This window comes from Octopus sinensis, linkage group LG21 (genome assembly GCF_006345805.1).
Source record: "Octopus sinensis linkage group LG21, ASM634580v1, whole genome shotgun sequence".
In the NCBI taxonomy this organism is placed as follows: Eukaryota; Metazoa; Mollusca; class Cephalopoda; order Octopoda; family Octopodidae; genus Octopus; species Octopus sinensis.
The window spans coordinates 12932549-12952548 of record NC_043017.1 but is presented as its reverse complement, the minus strand read 5'-3'; the positions used below and the strand labels follow the sequence as shown (position 1 = coordinate 12952548).

The 20000-nt window shown below is 38.8% G+C and overlaps 1 protein-coding gene across 1 annotated transcript in view; it reads left to right on the top strand.

The window, feature by feature from the left end:
- The window catches only part of LOC115223023 (26S proteasome non-ATPase regulatory subunit 5), a 42323-nt gene that overhangs the window by 2887 nt on the left and 19436 nt on the right, over positions 1-20000 (top strand). The window contains exons 2-3 of the mRNA XM_029793449.2: positions 15055-15199; positions 18870-19005. Coding sequence (XP_029649309.1) covers positions 15055-15199; positions 18870-19005 — 281 coding nt within the window. The remainder of the gene's footprint in view (positions 1-15054; positions 15200-18869; positions 19006-20000) is intronic.

Genomic DNA, 20000 nt, shown 5'->3' with positions numbered 1-20000 from the left:
TGAGGTTGATGTAATCGACTTAATCTCTTTGTCTGTCCTTGTTTGTCCCCTCTATGTTTAGCCCCTTGTGGGCAATAAAGAAATAAGAAACTGAAAGATGCTTCTTGTCAATATATATCATCATCATCATCATTTAGCGTCTGTTTTCCATATTGGCATGAGTTAGATGGTTTGACTGGAACTGGTCAGCCGAAGAACTGCAAAGTTCCAGTCTATAGCTGGATGCTCTACCTAAAACCAACCACCCCAAGAGTGTACTGGGTATCTTTTACATATCACTGGCACAAGTGCCTTTGACGTGCCAAAGAATGGGTACCTTTTATGCATCATTGGCCTCACATATGTCACTGGCACTGGTCATGCCTACGACTTCACTTAGCTTGATTTGCCTTCTCAAGCACAGCAAATCGCCAAAAGACTTGGTCACTTGTCATCGCCTCTGTGAGACTCAACATTCGAAGATCATGCTTCACTACCACATCCGATGTCTGCCTGAGTCTACCTCTTCTACAGGTTCCCTAAACAGTTAGAGATTGGCATTTCTTTACATAGCTGTCCTCGTCCATATGCATTACATAGCCATACCAGTGCAGTTTTCTTTCTTGTACATTACATCTGCTCATCTGCCTCTTATGCCAAGTTTTTCTCTTATGCCAAGTTTTTCTCTTACATTACATCTGCCTCTTATGCCAAGTTTTTCTCTCAAACTACTTACACTTTGTTATATATTCACACTGACATTGCACATTCAGTGAAGTGTACTAGCTTCATTTCTTTCAAGCCTTCGCATATCCTCCACCATCACAGCCCGTGTTTTGCTGGCATGTAGCATAGCTGTTCACACACAAGCATCATATAATCTGCCTTTCACTCAACAAGAGAGGCTCTTTGATACCAACAAACATAGAAACTCTCTGAACTTTGTCCAGCCTATTCTTATTCTAGCAGCTATGCTCTCAGAGCATCCTCCTCCAGTACTGACTTGGTCACTTAGGTAATAGAAGCTGTGTACTACTACTAAATGTCCTGAGCATTTGAGGAAGTCTATTCTCTGTACATTCCTTGTTTTTATTGCAGGGCTGTGGAGTCGAAACAAAAAACTTCAACTCTGACTCTGACTCCTGTACTATTGGCACCTCTGATTCTGACTCCAGCACTGACTCCTCTTTATGTAATTTAGTGATTGTGGTCTACACATCTCATAAAGCATATGCATACGCTTGTACTTTGAGTGGGCCTATATGTTATAACTGGTTTATATATAAAGTGGTTGGCGCTAGCAACTGTAGAAACCATGTCAGAACAGCCAGTGGAGCCTGGTGTGGAACCTGACCATACCAGTCCCTCTCAGACCGTCCAACCCATTCCTGTATGGAAAACTGATGTTAAATGATGATGCATCACATCACTGTATGATGATGTGGCAAAAAAAAGCACCTGAGGTAACAGAAGACTAATAAATGTCTGATGACTGGTGACATCATCTTTGCATTAAGTTCAAATGTCACTGGATCCATTTAGTTGTTTATTCCTCCAGGGTCAATAGCAATAAACACATACTAGTAATATATAGGTGTAGGCATGAGCGTATGGTAAAAAGTTTTCTTCCCAACCATTTGGCTCCGGGTTCAGTCCCACTGTACGACATCTTGTTTTCTTCTACTACAGTCCCAGTCCAACCAAACCCTGGAATTGTATATATATATATATATATATATAACGGGAAGCTTTATGAAAATAAACAAAAGACAAAGGCAGGTGGAATACAAACAAACAATTGTATTAGTATAGCGCTCAGGAATATAGATAAAACAAGTCTTTTGCGTTTCGAGCCTACGCTCTTCAACAGAAAAGAAACACAGAAAGAAGGAGAGAAAAAAAATGCGTGCAGAGGCTAGATATATATATATAGTAGAGTGTGTGTGTTTATAAAATGCAATGTTAGCGCTAAGCAGTGTTTAGGCATAAGCAAAATTTAGGTTAGTTGAAATATGCTTGTGACACATTTCAACTGCTAAAAGCAAACACACTGCTCTTACCCTGGAGAATTTATCTCTGTTACTGTAAATAAGTGTGCAAACACTGTTTATATAGTGTCACCATCCATTAGGAATCACAGACATCGATGTTTCAAGCTTCTTGGCTCTTGTCAATGAGATGTACCTAAGGGAGACAACTCAGGCCTGACTGTGGAAAAAAGCTTGCTTTCGAACTACATGGCTCCTGGTTTAGTCCCACTGCGTGGCATCTTGGGCAAGTGTCTTCTACTAAAGCCTCAGTCCAACCAAAGTCTTGTAAGTGGATTTGGTAGACGGAAACTGAAAAGAAATCCATTCGATACATTATGTGTGCATTACTGTTTCCTTGCTTTAACACCACAAGATAGCTGTAAACGAGTCTCCCCTTCATGTAGGCGGTTTCTATCTTTCCAATCTTTCATGAGAACATGTTTGGTCATGGAAAATGTAATCTTACTTGGAAACAGGTGAGGGTTAGTGACTGGAATGGCATCATATACTCTACTATGCCTCTACTTAGTCAAACTTTTCCTGTTGTCTTGGTGATCTCATTAGTGGCAGTGTCACAAAAGGAGCACTTTGTGAAGTAGTTGACGTTACGGAGGGCATCCAGCTATAGAAATCGCGTCGAAGCAGATTTTAGGGCTTGGCGCAGTTCTCCCACTCCTGTTGAACCATCCAATCAATGTCAGCATGGTAAACGAATGTTAATGATAGTAGTATGTCCGTGGAGGCGCAATGGCCCAGTCGTTAGGGCAGCGGACTCGCGGTCGTAGGATCGCGGTTTCGATTCCCAGACCGGGCGTTGTGAGTGTTTATTGAGCGAAAACACCTAAGCTCCACGAGGCTCCGACAGGGCATGGTGGTGATTCCTGCTGTACTCTTTCACCACAACTTTCTCTCACTCTTACTTCCTGTTTCTGCTGTACCTGTATTTCAAAGGGCCGGCCTTGTCACTCTCTGTGTCACGCTGAATATCCCCGAGAACTACGTTAAGGGTGCACGTGTCTGTGGAGTGCACGTGTCTGTGGAGTGCTCAGCCACTTACACATTAATTTCACGAGCAGGCTGTTCCGTTGATCGGATCAACCGGAACCCTCGTCGTCGTAACCGACGGAGTGCTTCCACTCCAGTATGTCCGTATGCTGAGATATATGGAATTAGGACAGCCCATGGAGGGATCTTCTGTGGTTTTTCGATCAAACTTTGATCACTTTCAATTGTCATTTGCAATATTCATTGAGTTGCTGTCAAATGGGGAATCACTTTTCATAGTCAACCTAACTGTAATCCATCACTTTTTTCATTGAAGGGAGGTAACTCTACCATTAGAAACGGGAGGTAACTCTCGCACCAGTTTTAAGTAGAAGGGAAGGAAATATGCAATAGATTATTTTCATTGAACAGAAACTAATTTACTGCGATGGTTTATTATATACTAGCCGTATCGCCCGGCGTTGCTCGGGTTTGTAAGGGAAATAACTATATAAGCATTTTTAGAGAGTTATAACAAAAAAATAGCAAAAAAATGCATTAAAAATGGGAAAAAAATGATGGTAAATTTTTTAAAAATCGTTGACTCATCGTAGACATTTTTATAGAGTTACTTCCCTTATGTAATAGCGTAAAAAATGCATCGAAATAGAAAAAAATGATGGTAATTTTTTTTTTAAATCGTAGACTCATCGTAGACACGCGCTAATACCCAGAAGGGCTCGATATGAATCACGACTATAAGATACCCGGTTTTGGTTAAACTGCACCGCAAAATGTGGGAGTAGTTAGGAATCTAAATCGTAGGAGACAGACACACAACTTGACTTTTGTATATAAAGATATTCGTGTGGCTTAATGCAACCCCATGTTAAATTTTTATAAAAATTACTAACGAAAACAAGGACTTATTTAACGAAATTATATTAGACATTGATACATCTTCAGGCATGTTTTATTTTCTCTCTTCAATGCTAACAATATCCTACATATAAATCGTTAAAAATGTTTCAGCCCGAAGGCTGCGGCCATGCTGGGGCACCACCGCTGATTGTTATTTAAAAATAGTATTGTAGCTTTTATTCTTTTACTTGTTTCAGTCATTAAGACCACGCTGGGGTACCACCTTAAATTTTCTGTTGAAAAAATCAACCCCATTACCTATGTTTTCTCAAGCTTGGTTCTACTTTCTCTTTGACAAATCACTAAGTTATGGAGACATAACAAACCAGCATCAGTTGTCAAGTGGTAATAGGACACACACGATGGGCTTCTTTCAGTTTCCGTCTACCAAATCCACTCACAAGGCTTTTGTCAGCATGAGGCTATAGTAGAAGACACTTGCCCAAGGTGCCATGCAGTGAGACTGAACCCAGAAACCTGTGGTTGGGAAGCAGGCTTCTTAACACTCAGCCACGCATGTTTAAATTTTTTTACTTTTAAGAAACATCCCAACCTCTGTAACACCCACCAGTACCTCCTTAATGTTCCCTCATTAGCTTATGTCAAGTCCAATCTGTTATTTAAGATGACTGAACTTTTTTCACAATAGGCATAGGAGTGGCTGTGTGGTAAGTAGCTTGCTTATGAACCACATGGTTCCAGGTTCAGTCCCACTGTGTGGCACCTTGAGCAAGTGTCTTCTACTATATCCTCAGGCTGACCAAAGCCTTGTGAGTGGATTTGGTAGACAGAAACTGAAAGAAGCCCGTCGTATATATGTAGACATATATATATATATATATATATGTCTACATATATATATATGTCTACATATATATATATATATATATGTCTACATATATATATAATATATATATATGTCTACATTTATATATATATATATATATATATATGTCTACATTTATATATATATATATATAATATATATGTCTACATTTATATATATATATATATATATATATATATGTCTACATTTATATATATATTATATATATATATATATGTCTACATATATATATATATATATATATATGTCTATATATATATATATATATATATATGTCTACATATATATATATATGTATATATATATGTCTACATATATATATATATGTATATATATATGTCTACATATATATATATGTATAATATATATGTCTACATATTATATATATGTATATATATATGTCTACATATATATATATATGTATATATATATGTCTACATATATATATATATGTATATATATATGTCTACATATATATATATATATATGTCTACATATATATATATGTCTACATATATATATATATGTGTGTCTACATATATATATATGTCTACATATATATATATGTAGACATATATATATGTAGACATATATATATATATATGTAGACACATATATGTATGTGTGTGTATATGTTTGTGTGTCTGTGTTTGTCCCTTCCAACATCGCTTGACAATTGATGCGTGTGTTTACGTCCCCGTAACTTAGCAGTTCAGCAAAAGAGACTGATAGAATAAGTACTAGGCTTACAAAGAATAAGTCCTGGGGTCGATTTGCTCGTCTAAAGGCGGTGCTCCAGCATGGCCGCAGACACATGACTGAAACAAGTAAAAGAGTAACTTCTTGATATGAAAAAGTAGCGTTCCACAAGCAAGTCTGCCAAAGACTCTCTCTTTATCGTGCATTGGTTAGTATCTCGTTTTAAAGCTGAGCTATACTTTCTTTTATATTTTTGATAGAGATTTAATTATCTTATAATTATGGAAAATCCCTGAGTGTAGGCACGACAGTGAATTTATAAATATGAATGGGAAACAAATATTTAGAAATCGGAAGCACTCCGTCGGTTACGACGACGAGGGTTCCGGTTGATCCGAATCAACGGAACAGCCTGCTCGTGAAATTAACGTGTAAGTGGCTGAGCACTCCACAGACACGTGTACCCTTAACGTAGTTCTCGGGGATATTCAGCGTGACACAGAGAGTGACAAGGCCGGCCCTTTGAAATACAGGTACAACAGAAACAGGAAGTAAGAGTGAGAGAAATTTGTGGTGAAAGAGTACAGCAGGGATCACCATCATCCCCTGCCGGAGCCTCGTGGAGCTTTAGGTGTTTTCGCTCAATAAACACTCACAACGCCCGGTCTGGGAATCGAAACCACGATCCTATGACCGCGAGTCCGCTGCCCTAACCACTGGGCCATTGTGCCTCCGTATTTAGAAATACTGTATCTATGTTTATGTGAGTGTGATTACATATGCGTGCACACATACACACACATAATCAGTTTAACATCATCCACTCTTCCATGCTCACAGGGGTCACTTGGAATTTGTTCAGGCAGACTTTCTATAGGCAAACGCCCTTCCTCTTGCCAACCCTCATTTGTTTCCCTATGGGAAATTGGAAATAAAGGACTACTTGTATGATGATGACACTCATATACAGCTATCACATGAAGTCAAGAGATGCACACACACACACAGGGCTACTTTCAGTTTCTATTTACCAGATCCACTCACAAGGCTTTGGTTGGCCCAGAGCTACAGTTGAAGACACATGTCCAAGGTGCCACACAGTGGGACTGAACCCAGAACCATATTGTTGTGAAGGAAGCTTCTTAACCACATAGTCACACCTCACCTGGCCATATAAAATGATAATTAATGATGTTTATTCCTAATAATATAGCTGTTGGCAACTAATTAAATTAACTGTGAAATTTGTGCTTTTCTACTTTTTATTCTCTCTCTCTCTTCTATATATATATATATATATATATATATATATATATATATATATATAGGCGTAGGAGTGGCTGTGTGGTAAGTAGATTGTTTACCAACCACATGGTTCCAGGTTCAGTCCCACTGCGTGGCACCTTGGGCAAGTGTCTTCTACTATAGCCTCGGGCCGACCAAAGGCTTGTGAGTTGATTTGGTAGACGGAAACTGAAAGAAGCCCGTCGTATATATGTGTATATATATATATATATATATATATATATATATATGCGTGTGTGTGTTTGTGTGTCTGTGTTTGTCCCCCTAACATCGCTTGACAACCGATGCTGGTGTGTTTATGTCCCCGTTACTTAGCAGTTCGGCAAAAAGAGACCGATAGAATAAGTACTGGACTTACAAAAGAATAAGTCCCGGAGTCAAGTTGCTCGATTAAAGGCGGTGCTCCAGCATGGCCACAGTCAAATGACTGAAACAAGTGAGAGAGTAATATATACAGACATTTGCTTCTTTGCAGGTCTAAAGGTTTTTAACTCTTATTTCTAGCAATGTAGGAGCTGCCTTGCACCCTCAGTCACAATTAGTGACAATTGAATTTTTCCTTTTTGGTTTTATATTGCATATAGCCGTCTTTTGTTATTATATATATGTGTGTGTTTGTGAGTGCACTTTTCACTCTCTGTATATGTGTGTCTCTTTCACTGTGTCTTTTGTAAAGTTTTTGGCTGAGTGGTGACAATGTATGGCTGAGTGGTGACAATGTAGGGTTGAGTGGCTCCTTAATTTGTGTCAAGGACTCTCTTGCATTGCTGCCATGATAAACTGCACCCCATACCCTTTTGTAAAGTGGTTACTGATAGGAAGGACACAAAAATCTCTAGAAACTATGTCAAAATATAATGTACAAGTGATGAGAGGGTCCTGTGAGCTATTTAAGAAGGTAATTCTTACTCTGAATAAGAACTTACTGTGATAACATGTCCAATACACATTAGCATGAAAAGCAGACATAAAACGAAGATATTTATATGTGTGTGTGCATATGTATGACTTCTCGTATAGGATAGAACCAGTCAAATCATTATTCCGAGTTTTAAATAAACTCAAGCAAAACATTAATACTAAATTAGATCAAAGCTGTACATAGATGCACCCCCATTGGCTCACATATATAACATTTCTGTCTGTCTGTCTGTCTCTCTCATATGTATGTGTATATATAATTTGCTATGAGTAACTACAGTACAGTGTGTGTCTTATGTATGTATATTTGTGTGTGTGTGTGTGTGTGTGTGTGTATATATATATATATATATATATACACACACACACATATATGTTTGTGTATATATATATGTATATATGAAGCCTATATGCTTTGCTGTATGTGCAATGTTGGTATGCCCTTCCTAACACCAAGCACTCCGAGAGTACAGTGGGAGCTTTTTACATGCCGCTAGCACAGGAGCCAGTCAGGTGGCACTGGCATTGACCATGTTCGAAGGTGTTTTTTACGTGCTACAGGCACAGGAATCAGTCAGGGGCCACTGGCATCTACCATGTTCGGTGGCACGTAAAAGCACCATCCGTTCGTGTCTGTTGCCAGCCTCGCCTGGCCCCCGTGCCGGTGGCATGTAGCACCGTCCGTTCGTGGCCGTTGCCAGCCTCGCCTGGCCCCCGTGCCGGTGGCATGTAAAAGCACCATCCGTTCATGGCCGTTTGCCAGCTCCGTCTGGCACCTGTGCGGGTGGCACGTAAAAAGCACCCACTACACTCACGGAGTGGTTGGCGTTAGGAAGGGCATCCAGCCATAGAAACACTGCCAGATCAGACTGGGCCTGATGCAGCCTTCTGGCTTCACAGACCCCAGTTGAACCGTCCAACCCATGCTAGCATGGAAAGTGGACGCTAAATGATGATGATATATATATATATATATTATATATATATATATATATAGGTACACACACACACACACATTATATAACTATGTATTTTCTTACTATTTGTATGTATGTATTTTTACTTAGTATTTTCGTTTTGTTTTCAGTTTTCCATTATGACTATTTTTTTTTTTTTAATACTCTCTCCGTTCCTCCATTATTTTTATTTTCATTTTGTGAAAATTTCTTTAGTGAACCAAACAATTATTTGTAATAGTCAATTAAGTTTATATTACATGTAAGTTTATATTACATATAACTCAATCACTATTTTTGTATAGAATGCTTGTTTTTATATTGATCTGTTGCCTTGGCATGCTCTGTTATTACTCGTAGATGTAACAAATTGTGCGTCGCAAAATGGTTTCAATGCTGGTGTACAACACCAAGATCATAGGTTCGATTCTTGGATCTTTTTTATGTCCTTGAGTAAAGCACTTCAGTCCATTTTACTCCGGTCCACTCTCAAGTGATAACTAAATATGAACATAGGCGCAAGAGTGGCTGTGTGGTAAGTAGTTTGTTTACCAACCACATGGTTCCGGGTTCAGTCCTATTGCATGGCACCTTGGGCAAGTGTCTTCTACTATAGCCTCGGGCCGACCAAAGCCTTGTGAGTGGATTTGGTAGACGGAAACTGAAAGAAGCCCGTCGTATATATGTATATATATATATATATGCGTGTGTGTGTCTGTGTTTGTCCCCCTAGCATTGCTTGACAACCGATGCTGGTGTGTTTTTGTCCCCGTTACTCAGCGGTTCGGCAAAAGAGTCCGATAGAATAAGTACTGGGCTTAGAAAAGAATAAGTACCGGGGTCGATTTGCTCGACTAAAGGCGGTGCTCCAGCATGGCCGCAGTCAAATGACTGAAACAAGTAAAAGAGTAAAAGAGTATAGCGGTTTTGAACCTAAAACTCCATGGTTGTAAAGCAAACTCTTAACTAGTTAGCAGCCATCCCTGTAAATTAGCTTACAGTGAAGTTCAACCCTCTCATGTAAATTTCTGTTGGAATAGAATCGCTGCTAACTTTTCAATTAGATTCTTCTCTTCTCTCACAGTCAGTGAGAGCATTCTTAAATGTCACCAAAGAGAAGCAGTGTTTTTCTTTATCTTTTCTTCTTTTTTTTCTTTTTTTTTTTATTCTAAATCCCAGACTACTTATATTAGACTATTTGTTGTAGAGGCCCTGTTTTGTCTGCTGGAATCTACTATGTCTGCTTTGGCTGTGCACACATTTTAATGTAATCTGAATTATAATAATAATAACAATAATAATAATAATAATAATAGTAATAATAATAATAATAACAATAATAATAATAGTAATAATAATATAATAATAATAATAATAATAATAACAATAATAATAATAACAATAATAATAATAATAATGCTTGTGTGTGAACTGAAGTGACAATTCACTTGAGATAGTTTACATTGCTTTGTTTGTACTGGTTCCATGTTCTGACATTTGCCCAAGGGAACTAACATTTAAAGACAACACCCTGTTTTCCTAAAATTATTCTAGTCTTACCTTTTAAAAGTCATTAAAATTCAAAATCTAACATCAACCAACTTGTTTAATTTGCATTGTTTGGTTGGAATCCCACTTTTATTTTCAACTAAGGCTTTTGTTTGTTTTTGATGGGACATCTGAAGTATTTCTAGATGAAATTCATGTATTTTTCGGTCTGCGTGTTCTCTTCTACAAGAGGGTCGTAACCCCAAAATTGTTTTGCAAGTGAGGGTAGGAATATATACTCTTTACTCTTTACTCTTTTACTTGTTTCAGTCATTTTGACTGCGGCCATGCTGGAGCACCGCCTCTAGTCGAGCAAATCGACCCCGGGACTTATTCTTTGTAAGCCCAGTACTTATTCTATCGGTCTCTTTTGCCGAACCGCTAAGTGATGGGGACGTAAACACACCAGCATCGGTTGTCAAGCAATGCTAGGGGGACAAACACAGACACACAAACATATACACACACACTTATATATATACATATATACGACAGGCTTCTTTCAGTTTCCGTCTACCAAATCCACTCACAAGGCATTGGTCGGCCCGGGGCTATAGCAGAAGACACTTGCCCAAGATGCCACGCAGTGGGACTGAACCCGGAACCATGTGGTTGGTAAACAAGCTACTTACCACACAGCCACTCCTGCGCCTATATATGGTGATATAGAATTATTAATTCATATTGTGGACATCCTAAGAATTTAGGAACTTCAAGAGAATTCTTTTGATCTTTTATTTGTTTCAGTCATCAGACTGAGGTCATGCTGGAGCACCACCTTGAAGAGTTTTAGTCAACTGAGTCAACCCTGGGACTTATTATTTTCTGTAAATCCTGGTACTATCGATCTCCTCAGGGCTATAATAGAAAACACTTACCTGAGGTACCATGTAGTGGGACTGAATCCAGGACCAATGTGGTTAGAAAGCTAGCACCTTAGTCACACATCCACACATGGCGCCAATTTGTGTATGACCAAATTATGAAGAATTTGGTTTTTCATGTTCAAGAATTTATTGGTTTTTGTGGACCTTTGTCATTCGACTATGAGGATTCCGTTGTTTGATTCACTAAGTTAGCTGTTCTTGAATTAATGTTTAAGTGGCTGAGTATTCCACAGATATGTGAACCCATTTTGTAATTCTCTCCCAGAATCATTATGATTATAGTGTGTATGTGAAAGAGGGAGACAAGGCTGTACCTTTTGAATTACTGGTACAATCCACCCAGTGGGCTTCTATACAAAGTATTGGTTGAGCTGAGGATATAAAAAATTACATTTGCCAAAGATTCCACGGAGTGGCTGTGTGGTAAGTAACTTGTTTACTAACCACATGGTTCCGGGTTCAGTCCCACTGCGTGGCACCTTGGGCAAGTGTCTTCTACTATAGCCTCGGGCTGACCAAAGCCTTGTGAGTGGATTTGGTAGACGGAAACTGAAAAGAAGCCCGTCGTATATATGTATATATATGTATGCGTGTGTGTGTTTGTGTGTCTGTGTTTGTTTGAGAACTGATGCTGGTGTGTTTATGTCCCTGTTACTTAGCAGTTCGGCAAAAGAGACCGATAGAATAAGTACTGGGCTTACAAAAGAATAAGTCCCGGGGTGAGTTGCTCGATTAAAGGCAGTGCTCCAGCATGGCCGCAGTCAGATGACTGAAACAAGTAAAAGAGTAAAAAGAGAGAGTGGGATTGAACCCAGAACCTCATGGTTGTGAACTGTACTACTTAACCTATTGAGCATTCATAAAAGTTTTCCAAAACCTTAAATTATATTTTCAAAATTCCACTGCTACACACACCACTGTGGACAACTGCTCTATATGGTTGCTGAACTTACTCAAAGTAATGTATGTAACCCTAGATACACTGTCAGTGGAAAACAGGATGGTCATGGGTGGGTTGCTTTTGATCCTACAGGTCTGTTGATCAGGCCTAGTCTGGAGCAAAACAACCACAATTACTATACATTTCTGTTTATTCTTTGTATGTTATGTAAATACTGGCTCTCAATTTTTTTCTTTTTTTTTTCAGAAATTTTAAACAGTACATGACCTGTTAATTTAATGACTAAAAAATACACAAATAAATAAATAAATAAGCTATATTTATAATTGGCTAATTGTTGCCTTCACAAACTATCACTAGTTTCCTTCGTCTCCTCATTCCATCCGATGTTTACATCTATCACACCTCGAAAATTTCACTTAAATTCACAAAAGCTGTGCAGTAATTTCTATATCAACATTCTCATTATTTTAACCCTTCTGCATTCAGATTATTCTATTAAAAAAAAAAAATGCTTTTTCATTCATATTGCTTTGAATTAACCCTTTCGTTACTGTATTTATTTTGAGATACTCTCTGTTTCTTTCAATTACTTTAATTATAACAGAGAATTTAGTAAAATAACTTAGTTATCATTAAGCTAGTGTTAGGAACATAAATTGTGACTAAGGTTTGGTGGAAGATTTTAATTCAAAACTTGTGAAAACAAGACATTTGTACCACAGAGCCAGAGATGGTTTCAGCCGGGTTGGTAACAAAAGGGTTAATCATGCATCTTGTAGCATTATTAATTAATCATGCATTATCTTGTAGCTTTAAGATTTCGATGATGTGATTATCTATTTTTGAATGACATTGTATGATAGGTACAAGAGGTTGGAGCTGGCTAATTTTAACATATAACAGGTAGAATATTTGGACTGTATATACTTGCATGAATCAAAAGGAATTTGTTGAGGCAAATTTTCTATAGCCAGGTGCCTTTCTTGTCTACCCTTGCCTGTTTCCAAGCAAGGTGATACTTCCCTATAACCAGATGTGTTTCCATAGAAGATTAGGAACAAACGACTTTGATTGCCTATGTTCAGTTCACTGTAGGATAAAGGTCTCAGCATGTTCTTTCTGAATTGAGCCTAAGACCCTGTTCAAAGATCTGGGACATTACCCTCACTGGAGATACACCCAAAAACTGTCACAGTTTGCTGGGCACAGCTTTGTAGCCTCCATTGCAGTTGTTCATGTCATGTCTTGCAGCTTTTACAGTGTTCACAACACTGTAAAAGCTTATTATTACCTGATGTGATTAGCTGAAACCTTGAATATAACCGAGAGCTATTACAATACCTGCCTCTATGCCACACAAGCAGAAGAACCCAGTCATGGCTGTCAGATAATTTCTGTGACCACACCACCCTAACATCTGGTCACCTAACTCCCCAGACTGCAACTCCCTTGATGTGTGGGATGCAGTTGAGCGAGAGACCAACAAAACTCCTTGTAACACCAAAGATGAATTGAAGGCAAGGATTATGGCAGCATTCACCAACTTAAACAAGGACACCATCCAGAAGAGTTGCAGGAGATTCTGAAGTTGTCTGGAGGCCGTGGTTGAAGCCAATGGCAATTTTATTGAATAAATATACTCTTTAGTATTTCAAGATATTTTTCTGTAATTTTGGTAAATGTATCTGTTAAAATGAGATGCCAGTGTTATTTTCACTTCTGCATAATTAAGGTGACAATTTATTCACAGCACTCTGTGTATACGTATAGTGTTAATACTTGTTGTTTTATTGTCTTTTAAACAGTTTGATTAGCTTTAAACATAGCAAGATTTATAACAGTTGTTTATTACAAGTACTTTTATTAGTTCCTATTTCATGAAATTTAAGTGTATATTAGTCACTGGTAAGTGAAGATTATAACTTATTGTGGTGATGTATTAATATGTAGTGTTTAACTTTTGAATGATGTAATACTCTATTACTCTTTTACTTGTTTCAGTCATTTGACTGCGGCCATGCTGGAGCACCGCCTTTAGTCGAGCAAATCGACCCCGGGACTTATTCTTTTGTAAGCCCAGTACTTATTCTATTGGTCTCTTTTGCCGAACCGCTAAGTGACGGGGACGTAAACACACCAGCATCGGTTGTCAAGCAATGCTGGGGGGACAAACACAGACACACAAACATACACACACACTTATATATATATATACATATATATGACAGGCTTCTCTCAGTTTCCGTCTACCAAATCCACTCACAAGGCATTGTCGGCCCGGGGCTATAGCAGAAGACACTTGCCCAAGATGCCACGCAGTGGGACTGAACCCGGAACCATGTGGTTGGTTAGCAAGCTACTTACCACACAGCCACTCCTGTATTTCACTCATAAAAATATTAGTTAAATTAATTTCAATTGTGTTATGGTTTGGAAAATATTTTATATTGAACTTTCATTATAGTAGTATCTATGGAAGACCGGTGGGATTACTATTTATCTGAACTTAAAGATTGATCGCAATTTAGAGTATAATTTAGTTATTGCAGTTTACTATTAATACCGATACAATGTACATTGGTTTAAATGTGTTATAGTTTTAGTAAGGTTAGTTTTTAATCCTGCTTATCTATTGATTGATTGAAATATATAATAATAATAATGCCTTCAACTAACACTATCTCCTCCGAGACCTTGTAGCACAAGTTGACCAAAATTGATAGTATGAAAGAAGAAGGCTTGCTCTTCCTTCCGTAGAAGAAAAAATTCAAATCGGACCATGTTAACACCAAAAATTATTTACATCAAAAAGGTGCTTTTTTTCTATGAAAATCCCTATTTTTTTTACTGTTGTGTCGCCATTTTTCGGTGTATTTCAACCAGAAAAATGTTCACTTAAAGAGAATAACAAGCTACATGATGCAAAATTTTTACTTTTCAAAAATTCCAATTCTAAAGGGTCAAAACAAACCCGAGCAATGCTGGACGATACTGCTAGTAGTATATAAAGATCGCATTGAAAACCCCCTTTTGGATAGCAAAATATAGAATTGTATTTTTTTTTTTTTTCCAGAGAAGAGATGCAAATCTGTTGTGATGTATTGAACAGTCTGTTCATGGCATTATCACCATCTTCAGTGATGGAGAATTATTCTCACGAACTTCAGCAAGGTCTCACAGTCAGGAATCAATCAATACAAACACTTTCACTTTCACAGGTAAATTTCTAATGATGCTCTTGTTGTTGTTTTCGTCTTTGTTGTTGTTGATTAGCCCTAAGTGCTGACTGGTTAATCAACTCTCTAGCAATTAAACCATCCATATCTGGCCTGAATTAAACCATCCATATCTGGCAGGGCGGCGAGCTGGCAGAAACGTTAGCACGCCGGGCGAAATGCGTAGCCGTATTTCGTCTGTCGTTACGTTCTGAGTTCAAATTCTGCCGAGGTCGACTTTGCCTTTCATTCTTTCGGGGTCGATAAATAAAGTACCAGTTACGCACTGGAGTCGATGTAATCGACTTAATCCGTTTGTCTGTCCTTGTTTGTCCCCTCTATGTTTAGCCCCTTGTGGGTAATAAAGAAATATATATCTGGCCTGAATATCATACTTGGTCTGGTGGTCTTGGTGCTGGAGTTGGTGGGGATTCATTTCCTCGTTAGTGATATAAGCAAGCTTGCATTTTGCACTGGAAACCAATGAGAGTTTCTCTCATGGTACTTCCTGCAGTGTTGTTTTTTCTAAGGAGGGAAGCACTCCGTCGGTTACGATGATGAGGGTTCCGGTTGATCCGAATCAACGGAACAGCCTGCTCGTGAAATTAACGTGTAAGTGGCTGAGCACTCCACAGGACACGTGCACCCTTAACGTAGTTCTCGGGGATATTCAGCGTGACACAGAGAGTGACAAGGCCGGCCCCTTGAAATACAGGTACAACAAAAACAGGAAGTAAGAGTGAGAGAAAGTTGTGGTGAAAGAGTACAGCAGGGATCACCACCATCCCCTGCCGGAGCTTCGTGGAGCTTTTAGGTGTTTTCGCTCAACAAACACTCAACGCCCGGTCTGGGAATCGAAACCGCGATCCTATGACTGCGAGTCCGCTGCCCTAACCACTGGGCCATTGTACCTCCACTTGTTTTTTCTAACAGAACATCCATGTTTGAAGTAGGAATAAATATTATCTCTTGGTATTAATTCTGCCTCAACGGCGATTTCATCTCAATCGAAGGAGAGGGGCTTTCTCTGTCCGGGTTGCGGATCCATGGAATAAGCTGCCAGACGAGATAGTGAAGATGCCGACGACCGCGCGGTTCAAAGTCTCTCTTGACCAGAAATGGCCTGAACTCTGTGTATGAACACCCTCCCTGTACATAACTCTATGTCCCCCTACATGGCCTTGCTTTTGTTTTTTGAGCCAAAAAATTTAATTGAATTAAAAATTAAATCAATATGTGTGTATATATATATATATATACTTGTTTTATGTTCAAACCAGCCAGATCAGCCTTTCACACCTACCCTACAATGTCATTCTAAAAACAATCACATCATTCACATCTTGAAGCTACAAGATATATATATATCTTGCTTACCAACGACATGGTTCTGGGTTCATTCCCACTGTGTGGCACCTTGGCAAGTGTCTTCTACTATAGCCTCAGGCCAACCAAAGTCTTGTGAGTGGATTTGGTAGATGGAAACTGAAAGAAGCCCATCGTATATATGTATATATATTTATATATATATATATATATACCAAAGCCTTGTGAGTGGATTTGGTAGACGGAAACTGAAAGAAGCCCGTCGCGTATATATATATATATATATATATATATATATATGTGTGTGTGTGTGTGTGTTGTGTGTGTGTGTGTGTGTGTGTATATGTTTGTGTGTCTGTGTTTGTCTCCCCAACATAGCTTGACAACTGATGCTGGTGTGTTTACGTCCCCGTAACTTAGCAGTTCGGCAAAAGAGACCAAAAGAATAAGTACTAGGCTTCCTTTGGAGGTCATGAATCTGGTTAAAACACTGAGGGGAGGTAATTTTTGCCTCTGCAAGTAGTAGCAAACCAAAATGAAACCAATGAGATAGTTTCTACTTATTGCTAGAAATAGCAGCCAAATCTCACCTTCCGTCTCACACCTTAAAATCTTAAAAAACAAAAGAAGGTTAGACAGTATTTTCATACATATATAAAGAAACAATCTCTCTCTCTCTCTTGCAGGCATGTATACACACAGAAATAGGTACACACATCATACATACTTCAAATTTTTCTGTAGCCTGAAACGTTGAGACATGTCAGCAGACAATGTTTAAACCATTTTGCATGAGGTCATACTCAGTGGTATGGCTTGCAGCAAGCTTTGTTTGGTATGTGGCATTGATAAGTCAAAACAATGACAAAACATTGTTGCTTTGAGAAGGGACCTATGTGAGTTGTCTCACTTGACTGTGACTTACCAGGTGTTTTTTTACACCAGGTGCACTGAGAATATATTTTCTTACACCTAAAATCTGCAGCTGACCCACAAACTAACGACACACATACCTTGCATATGTGTGTTTGATTTTGTTTATATATACTCTTTACTCTTTTACTCTTACTTGTTTCAGTCATTTGACTGCGGCCATGCTGGAGCACCGCCTTTAATCGAGCAACTCGACCCCGGGACTTATTCTTTGTAAGCCCAGTACTTATTCTATCAGTCTCTTTTGCTGAACCGCTAAGTGACGGGGACGTAAACATACCAGCATCGGTTGTCAAGCAATGCTAGGGGGACAAACACAGACACACAAACACACACACACACACACACACACATATATATATACATATATACGACAGGCTTCTTTCAGTTTCCGTCTACCAAATCCACTCACAAGGCATTGGTCAGCCCGGGGCTATAGCAGAAGACACTTGCCCAAGATGCCACGCAGTGGGACTGAACCCGGAACCATGTGGTTGGTTAGCAAGCTACTTACCACACAGCAACTCCTACGCCTATATATATTACTTATATATATATATATATATATATATATATATATATATATATCAAAGGCACGTAAAAAGCACCATTCGAATGTGATCGTTACCAGCGTCGCCTTACTGGCACTTCTGCCAGTGGCACATGAAAAAACATTCAAGTGGGGTCATTGCTAGTGCCACTGGACTGGCTCCTGTGCAGGTGGCATGTGAAAAACACCATTTGAGCATAGCCGTTGTCAGTACCGTCTGACTGGCCCTCGTGCCGGTGGCATGTAAAAGCACCCACTGCGCTCTTGGAGTGGTTGGCATTAGGAAGGGCATCCAGCTGTAGAAACTCTGCTAAATCAAATTGTTGCCTGGTGCAGCCATCTGGTTCGCCAATCCTCAGTCAAATCGTCCAACCCATGCTAGCATGGAAAGCAGACGTTAAACGATGATGATGATGTATGTAATGTCTCTGTGTGTATTAACTGCTGTTGTTTATATAGAGAATACCAAACGAGTTCCCTATGAATACTGTATTACAACGAGTGGCTTTCGCTCGTTAGATACGTTTACAAGCCACGAGTTGTAATAGATACGGTATCCATAGGGAATGAGTTTGGTATTTTATTTATTACACACGAATAAACGACCATATTTTATTAACCCAATAACTAAATTCTTCGCGTTTAGTTGTAACTTATGAATGACAAAAGTAGTGCCGTCACCGTGACCTCGGGTCATCACCATGAATTGACCAATCAGAAGCAGCGCTGTCACCGTGACCTCGGGTCATCACCATGGATTGACCAATCAGAAGCAGCGCTCGCAGTATCTGACATATGTTAGATACCAAAAATATCTCAAAGTGTTCTCACTCACATGTGTGTAATAATTTCTTTTCCTTTTAGTTAAAGCGTCTTCCATCTGATCTATTTGAAGTCTATTTGGCCAAGAATCACCAGTTCCTTTCCTGTCTGCTGCAACTGTTGGCAGAAGACAATTTACAAATAGCCACATCTGCTGCTTCTATCCTTAACAAACTCGGTAAGTAGAGTATAGTGTGTATGTATGTATGTATGTTATGTATGTATTTATGCATGAAATGTTGAGTCACCAGAGCCAATAAATTATAGGACTCAATACATGAGTGTAGAGAATTCTTTAAATCATTGTAACTGAAAGTCTTCAGTGCTCTGACTTACTTATTTCCAATCATTAGCTGGTAATCTGAGCCTTGTTTTCTTTTGAAATAATCACTGTTACTATATATATACTCTTTTACTCTTTTACTTGTTTCAGTCATTTGACTGCGGCCATGCTGGAGCACCGCCTTTAGTCGAGCAAATCGACCGCGGGACTTATTCTTTGTAAGCCCAGTACTTATTCTATCGGTCTCTTTTGCCAAACCGCTAAGTGATGGGGACGTAAACATACCAGCATCGGTTGTCAAGCAATGCTAGGGGGGGGGGGTGACAAACACAGACACACAAACATATACACACACACTTATATATATGTACATATATACGACAGGCTTCTTTCAGTTTCTGTCTACCAAATCCACTCACAAGGCATTGGTCGGCCCAGGGCTGTAGCAGAAGACACATGCCCAAGATGCCACGCAGTGGGACTGAACCTGGAACCATGTGGTTGGTTAGTAAGCTACTTACCACACAGCCACTCCTGCGCCTATATATATATATATATATATATATATATATATATAATATATATATATATATATATATATATACATATATATAATGTGTAGATGTGTGTGTGTACATGCACACACACACATACATACATATTGAGTGATATTTGCGAGGGGTCTGCAACATGGTCATTGGATCTGCTAGAAATAACTGTGAAATCTCTCACAAGATGGTTTCATAACTACTGTGTGATATCTTGTGCTGGTGTCACTGGTTTTTGACATCCACTTTCTCAGGTTGACATAAAGCAAACTATATATATATGTTTTTATATATATATATATATCTCATCAAGTGAAGGTGCATAGCTCAGTGGTTAGAGTG